The sequence below is a fragment of the Bison bison genome, unplaced genomic scaffold, assembly GCF_000754665.1.
Source record: "Bison bison bison isolate TAMUID 2011002044 unplaced genomic scaffold, Bison_UMD1.0 scf7180017864139, whole genome shotgun sequence".
In the NCBI taxonomy this organism is placed as follows: Eukaryota; Metazoa; Chordata; class Mammalia; order Artiodactyla; family Bovidae; genus Bison; species Bison bison.
Genome location: NW_011494711.1, coordinates 2832688 through 2840474, shown reverse-complemented (window position 1 = coordinate 2840474; position 7787 = coordinate 2832688). Strand labels below are relative to the sequence as shown.

The window sequence follows — 7787 nt, the reverse complement described above, 5'->3', positions numbered from 1 at the left end:
ATTCTGTTCCTATTACTCATAGTTTAAAAAAGAATATGGGCTTATCATCTTTTACTTGTTATTAAATATTTCATAAACTTTTTAATATTATTTAGTTAATAAACCATGCTTTGAAAGAACTAATGGAAATAGAAGGAGTGAGTGAAAACATATTACAAGTTCACTTAAATGGTAAGTATGTTCTCATTTTGCCATTGGAATGATGTAAGCATATGAGCTTTTTACATTATGAGACTAAATTTACTCATATATTTAAAATCTGCGTTAATAACTATATTTTAAAAACTAAATCTTTAATGGACTTTTACTTTAGCACACTATGCACAGTATTTTTAGAAATTAAAAAAATTATTAATAAAGGCACATAAGGTCTCTTTTTTTTTGTATTTATTTTCTTTTTTTTATTATTTATTTATTTTAATTGGAGGCTAATTACAATATTGTAGTGGTTTTGCCATACATTGACATGAATCAGCCATGGGTGTACATGTGTTCTTATCCTTTTTTTAAATAACATTAATTCCAAGGAAGATGGTTCTTTGAGTCTAATGTTTTCACTATTAAATTTTAAAAAGGAAATAATGTAAACTAAAAATTTTTGACTTTTTCTTTCTAGTTAAATTTTTTAAAGCATTAAAAAACTTACTTGACTAGAAAATAATCTGCATAGTATCAAATATTTATTTCATTTTTATGACCTACTTTTAAATGGGTTTTATTTCAGGACTGCTGCAGATCAATGATAAAATTGCCCTAAAGGAAATCACAAGACAGTTAAATCTGGAAAATGTAGTTGGAGATAAAGTTTTTGTAAGTATCATTTTCATTATTTTATTAAATAGGATTCAAAGTAAAGTCTGTGTAGCATGGACCTATTTATATTAGCATGGACCTGTTTATATTTTGGAAGAGTAGGAACGGTTCAGAGATTCTAAAATATACAAGATTCTTACCATAAGAATGTACAATGTATAGGATGTATTTATTCATCAAATCTTTTAAGTTTAGACTTTATGAAGTAGATTTTATTGGTTATATTAGGGCTTCCTCGGTGGCTCAGACAGTAAAGAATCTGCCTGTAGTGCAGGAGACCCAGGTTCAATCCCTGGGTCAGAAAAATTCCCTGGAGAAGGGAATGGCAACCCACTCCAGTATTCTTGCCTTAAAAATCCCATGGACAGAGGAGATTGGCAGGCTGCAGTCCATGAGGTCACAAAGAGTAGTCAGACATGCTTGAGTGGCTTTCACTTTCACTTTTCATATTAGTTATAAAATAGTTTAAGAAATCAAGATTTGTTTAAATATTAACTGAGTTGTTTCTTTGTTTGTAAGAAAAATATTCTGATTCTCTGCCCTTGGAGATAGATTAATCTGCTTTTAAAAATATTAACACTCTATTAGTCTATTTCTAGTCTTAAGAGACTTGGATAGCATGAGAGTAGTAGAAAATATACTGAATTTGAAGCTACAAATGGTAGGTTTGTAACTATTGACTATAACTATTGACTACCTGTATAACGTGTCTAATAAGTATCTATGAATTACAGATCCCTCACCAGTTACATTGGCATTGTCTTATTATACTTCACACATTTATTCTAAAGATGAAAAGAAGTGTTAAACATAATTATTTTTGTTTGTTTTTTAAATTGGATGCTAAGATACTGTGCAAATGTCAGTTATATTTTACTATTAAAATGTTCTCAGAAAGTACCCACATCATTATTGTTCCTTGGGATCTCAGGGCAGTAAACATAAATAATTTAACTGATTAGAAATATTTTGAAACTTGTATTAAACATTTTACCTATCAACTTGATTTATTAGGCTCAAGGGAAACATGATTAATTTAACTTGAAGCTGAGGTAATTTTCATCATGAAGTGACTCCTCAGCTTAATGCAATTGAAGTGGGTTGTGTACATTTCAGATTCATTTTCTGGTCACTGGTGATGATGCAGTGGTGTTCCTCTAAACTGTGAGCCACCTAACATCTAGTAATTTTATTCTTTAAAAATTAACTATAAGTAAATTTGAACTATGTGTAAAATACATAGCTAGTGGGAAACCGCTGTATAACACATGGAGCTCAGCTGGGTGCTCTGTGATGATGGGCAAGAATGAAAGGGAGGCTCAAGAAGGAGGGGATATATTAATATTTATACTTACAGCTGAATCATGTCATTATACAGCAGAAAACTAAGACAACAATGTAAAGCAGTTGTCCTCCAGTTAATGAAAAATCATCTATAAAAATTTGAGCCAGTGCTGTGTTACCATCCATTACCTACAGGTTTTTGAAGTGCAAGTTCAAATGTTCCTTCTGAAATCTGTTGTTTTCCCCGTGTCCAGAATGCAGTGTCAAAGATAGCGGCCTCCTTGGCAAAGCAGAGTTACTGTTGCATAGAATCTGTTCGGCTTTTGGTTTCCACTTGATGTAGATTTATGTTTCTAACTTTCCTAAATATTGCTATTTGTATTGGATTGTATGAAATAATTCATGGCACAGCTACTTACCATCCTAGTCATTACTATTGATATCATAACCCTCACACATACAGATTATTAGTTTAACTCCTATATTATATCAATTAGGCACCTGGAGGCTAAGAGACATAATTAGTGTGTCTAAAGTCATAAAATAACAAAGGCTGGACATTAAGAATCTAAGTCATTTAACCCCAGAGCCTTTCTGTTTTGTGTATTTAGAGCAAATTTGTATATACTTTTATAGACACACACATATGTATATGTGTATATATAAATATATACTTACATAAGTTAATTCTTATAATATGTACATATGAATTTACCTAAGTATATACTTATTGTAAAGTGTAATAGTCTTTTAAAGAAATAAGCCTTCCCTGGTAATCCAGTGGTAAGAATCTGCCTACCAGTGCACGGAACACAGGTTCAACCCTGGGTCCAGGAGGATTCCACATACTGTGGGGCAGCTAAGCCTGTGTGCCACAACTGTGGAGCCTACGTTCTAGATAGAGCTCATGCTCTGCAACAAGAAAAGCCACAAAAATAAGAGTAGCCCCCGCTCTTTGCAACTAGAGAAAGCCTGCATGCAGCAACAAAGACCCACCACAGCTAAAAATAAATAAATTTAAATATATATATATATATATATATATATATAAATACCAAAAGATAAGCAGTCTTTGAGTAACTTTGACCACTGATTTTCCAACAGTTTATCTGAGCTTTTGTTTACATTATGGTAAATACCTCTTGCCCTACCTACTTTGGAAATAATATTTCTTGACAGCATGTAATCATCACAAAATGTGTAGAAGCTCTTTAAAACATATTATGTTATTTTATGTCAGATCTCTCAACTGGGAAACAAACAAGTGGGTATCTTTTGTCCTTTACATTGCCTCAAGTTTAAAGTTGACTGTTTCTTTAAATTAAGATAATTTGAATGAAGTAAAAATTAAGGACTTCAGTGAAAAAATATTTTACAAGGCCTTTATCCACAAGCTGGAACATCTGGATAATGCATCTGCTACTCTGTTAGTTTCTATCCAGAATATTTAAATTGTACCCAAAAATGTATCGACTGTGTTCCAAGTGAAAGTGAAGTCGCTTAGTCGTGTCCGACTCTTTGCGACCCCGTGGACTGTAGCCCCCCAGGCTCTTCTGTCCATGGGATTCTCCAGGCAAGAATACTGGAGTGGGTTGCCATTTCCTTCTCCAAGTAAAGCAGCCAAATTTGATATGATATATACAAATTATATAATCTGCTCTTCAATAGAGAAACACTGTTGTATTGTCTAATGTTTGAGGCAGGTTTCTTCTTCCTTTTCCTTTGGGATCTCATTCAAATTCATGGTCATTTTTTTAGTGGTATGGGTTTGAGACTCACAGCAGACTGACACGTTTGAAGATAAAAGTACAGTGAATTTCTTTTTTTCTCTGATTGTGTTTAGAGTATAGCAACTCTTAAAAACTACCTTTGATTAAATTTTTACAGATTTTATCCAGAAAATATAAAATTTTGAACATGGCATGATCCCATTTTCAGTGTTATGCCATCTCTACTGTTACATTAAAGTTTTAGATTGTAAGCATACAAGAGATGGAGTTCAGAATCTGGCCAATGACTTTCATTTACTAGAAAACTACATAAAACTATTTATACAGTGTCTGGAGTCATATAGCCCTCTTTTATTCTTTATTTCAATAAACTTCTAGTCATGGTGTCTTTTTTTGTTATTCAGGGTAGCTTTGCTGAAAACCTTTCATTTCTTCTGGAAGCTTTAAAAAAAGGTAAATACTAGCTTATTTAACAGTATCAATAGTTTAGCTTTATTTTTCCCTTAATCATATGCTTTATAAGAAATAAATTATAAAAAAGAAATAATGACCACTGAAATCCCTATTAATAGTGATTATTCCAATTAACATTTTATTTCATATCTTTATTCACCTATAGTATATCATTAGTATAATTTTTATAAGAATGAAATGTTTTTTATTTTATTGTGAAATGTACATCTTTTCACTTACTCATAGTATGTTGTAAGCATCTTTCCATGTCTGTAAATATTGAGTGCATGATCATTTTTATGGTTCTCATATATCTCATTTTTAAAATATAAGCTATTTTAAACTTGTAACATAATAAATTATAACTGATTAATCACCAGCTATCAACTTTTATTCCTGATTTTGTATAATTAGGAAGAAATGCTTAACTGATCATCCAGATTTCTTGGGGTAAATTTCAATGAGTAGAATACTGGGTTAAAGATTTCACATTTAAAAGCATAAATATTAATTACCAAATTATCCTAGAAGATCCATTGTCTAAACATATTTTAAAGTACTTTTTTTTTTCAGAACCTCAAACAATTGTTTTTTTTTGTTTGCTTTTTTAATAGAAAAAAATTTTCAGTTTAATTTTAATAATTTGGGTACTCATGATGTTCATATCAAATTTTAATTGGCCATAGATATTTCCTGATTTGTGTTTTTCCTGTTCTTTGCTTTATAACTGTGAGAATTCTTGCACTTGTTTTTTTCTTAATTTTGGTTTGGACTTTTCTGATGAATAGAAGTTTTAAATTATTTACATAATCAAAAATTTTCTCTTCTTCACACTTTAAAGACATACACATATTTTCATCCAGTACGTACACTTATAATTCATAATTTAGCTGAAATTTGTTTTGGAAAGGTGGAAAGTGGAGATGGCTTGAATATACCAAAATGAAATTTCTGCCTTATGTAGGTCTGTGTCTAGACTTCTGAGTGGTCCCTGTGGTTTTAATGTCTTTTAGGTTAATGTACTGGAGAAGGCAATGGCACCCCACTCCAGTACCATTGCCTTCTCCAATACATTAACCTGAAAGACATTAAAACCACATTATTATCTTTTAGATAGTATTATCCAAACTATAATATCTGATAATAATTAAAAGAATTATTAATTAACCTGTTTATTACCATGTTTTTTTTCACTTGTTTATGTGGATATAAAATAAAGCCTTTGACCTTAAGGAAATAGTGCTTGTTCTCCTAAAGCACTTTCCATTGTTGTAGTGAGAAAAATGAATCCAGAGTCATATGAAAGTTTTCCCTATTTTTTAAAATGTTGAAATTGTCATTAGTAGAAGTTAAAGTAGCTTTGGTTAAACTTCATAGTGTTACCATTGTTTATAAAAATTGTTTCCAGGGGAAGACTTACTTTGCATTTCTAACTAAAAGTGAGTCTGTTTTGAAGTAATAATTTTATGTACTTTTATATTTAAACCCAGAGTATTTTGGTCTGTGTAGGTTAAAAAATCTTTGTCTATTTTCTGATGATAGAAGAATTATTTACATAATTTAAGAAACAATAGTCTTCAGTCATTTAAATGATTTTCTTAACTTTTCATCAATAAAGCTACTAGAAGTCTGGTAATTAGACTGAAGTACTTGAGGGCAATAGGAGCTATTTTGTCTTTTGAATAATTTTTTGTTGAATAATTGTACATGCATTGGTAAGTGCCCTACTGAAAGTAGGTTAACAGTGTACTTTTCTTGGATTGAGTTTTAGAAAATGAAATGTACTAAATAGTTTGGAAGTTAAAGAAAGGTTGATATGACTGCTTATTAGTATAAAACTCTTATTTTCTCTTAGGTGACCGGACTAGTAGTTGCCCAGTGATCTTCATATTAGATGAATTTGATCTTTTTGCTCATCATAAAAACCAAACACTCCTCTATAACCTTCTTGACATTTCTCAGTCTGCACAGACTCCAGTAGTAATTATTGGTCTTACATGCAGATTGGTAAGTCTTTCTATTTAAAAACAATTGATTATAATGTTTAGAAAATTAAAGTTTAATAACTGACTTAGTTACTATGTAGCTCACTAATGTATTTCATTAGGGTGTGGCACCTTTATGCCACTTTTTAACTCAAAGGAAACAAGGAAACATTTATCACACATGCTTGTAGGCTAATACCTCCCTCCATTTCACTCAGATTACTGAATAAAAAATATGAAGTGAGATTTTGCTTAAAAATATTATGTAATTCTACATTAGTAAATAAAGAGAAAATTAACATCACCACCATTTTATAAAAATTGCTAATGGTTTCTCATACTTTTTATATTTAAGATTCTTTCCATATTTTAAAAGTGCTTGGAATCAGCTCAAAATGATACTAACCCAACTTTGTTAGGTATACATCTCTGGAAATGGAAGGGATTATTTCCATCATATTATCATAGTAGTCACTAGAGTCTTTGCTCCTTGGGAGATTTTTAGAATGATTTTAATTGAAGTCTTAATGTAACTATCACATTACTTTGTGAAGACTACATGCATGTTAAATCTTCAGACAGTTTATGTAGGTCTGTTTGTGTTTACTCTCTCTCTTTTTTAAAATTTTCCCCGGAAGTGGGTGTACCATTTGTGAAAGTACTGCAATACCAGATCGATGGGTGGAGTGGATGGAGCAAGCTCCCTTTCCATCTCCTAGTTCCAGAAATACGTTTAATTCATTGTCCTCAGAATATGTATCAGATACTAAGCTGACAAGAACATATACTACTAGGCAAAAGGCCAAAAAGCATTATGTTTACTTTCTTTTACTCTCCTTATATGAACTGTCTTATTGAATTCAGGTAAAACTGGTATTTAAGAGTCATCTTGATACTAATATGAGTCATCTTAATACTAACATTATGGCTGCCATGCATTCATAATTTTTATCCCTTTTTTTCCTTCATTTTTAGCAAACTTATGCCAGGCCCTTCTACTTATTTTCCTTTTCTACAGCTACTTCTCTTTTTTAGAAATGGGAAGGTCTTTACTAAGTCATCTTTCAACAGTCCTGCTAGTACTATTTCTCTCAAGTTCAGTTCAGTTCTGTCACTCAGTCGTGTCCGACTCTGTGCAACCCCATGAACTGCAGCACGCCAGGCTTCCCTGTCCATCACCAACTGCCAGAGTTTACCCAAGCCCACATCCATTGAGTCTGTCATGCCATCCAACCATCCCATCCTCTTTCATCCCCTTCTCCTCCTGCCCTCAATCTTTCCCAGCATCAGGGTCTTTTCAAATGAGTCAGCTCTTTGCATCAGGTGGCCAAATATTGGAGTTTCAGCTTCAACAGCAGTCCTTCCAATGAACACCCAGGACTGATCTGCTTTAGGATGGACTGGTTGATCTCCTTGCGGTACAAGGAACCCTCAAGAATCTTCTCCAACACCACAGTGCAAAAGCATCAATTCTTCGGCGCTCAGCTTTCTTTATAGTCCAACTCTCACATCCATACATGAC

The 7787-nt window shown here is 32.1% G+C and overlaps 1 protein-coding gene across 1 annotated transcript in view; it reads left to right on the top strand.

Moving 5' to 3' along the window:
• The window catches only part of ORC4 (origin recognition complex, subunit 4), a 95579-nt gene that overhangs the window by 61834 nt on the left and 25958 nt on the right, over positions 1 to 7787 (top strand). Inside the window, exons 5-8 of the mRNA XM_010839951.1 lie at positions 96 to 171; positions 725 to 810; positions 4232 to 4280; positions 6136 to 6287. Of these exons, the coding sequence (XP_010838253.1) occupies positions 96 to 171; positions 725 to 810; positions 4232 to 4280; positions 6136 to 6287 (363 nt within the window). The remainder of the gene's footprint in view (positions 1 to 95; positions 172 to 724; positions 811 to 4231; positions 4281 to 6135; positions 6288 to 7787) is intronic.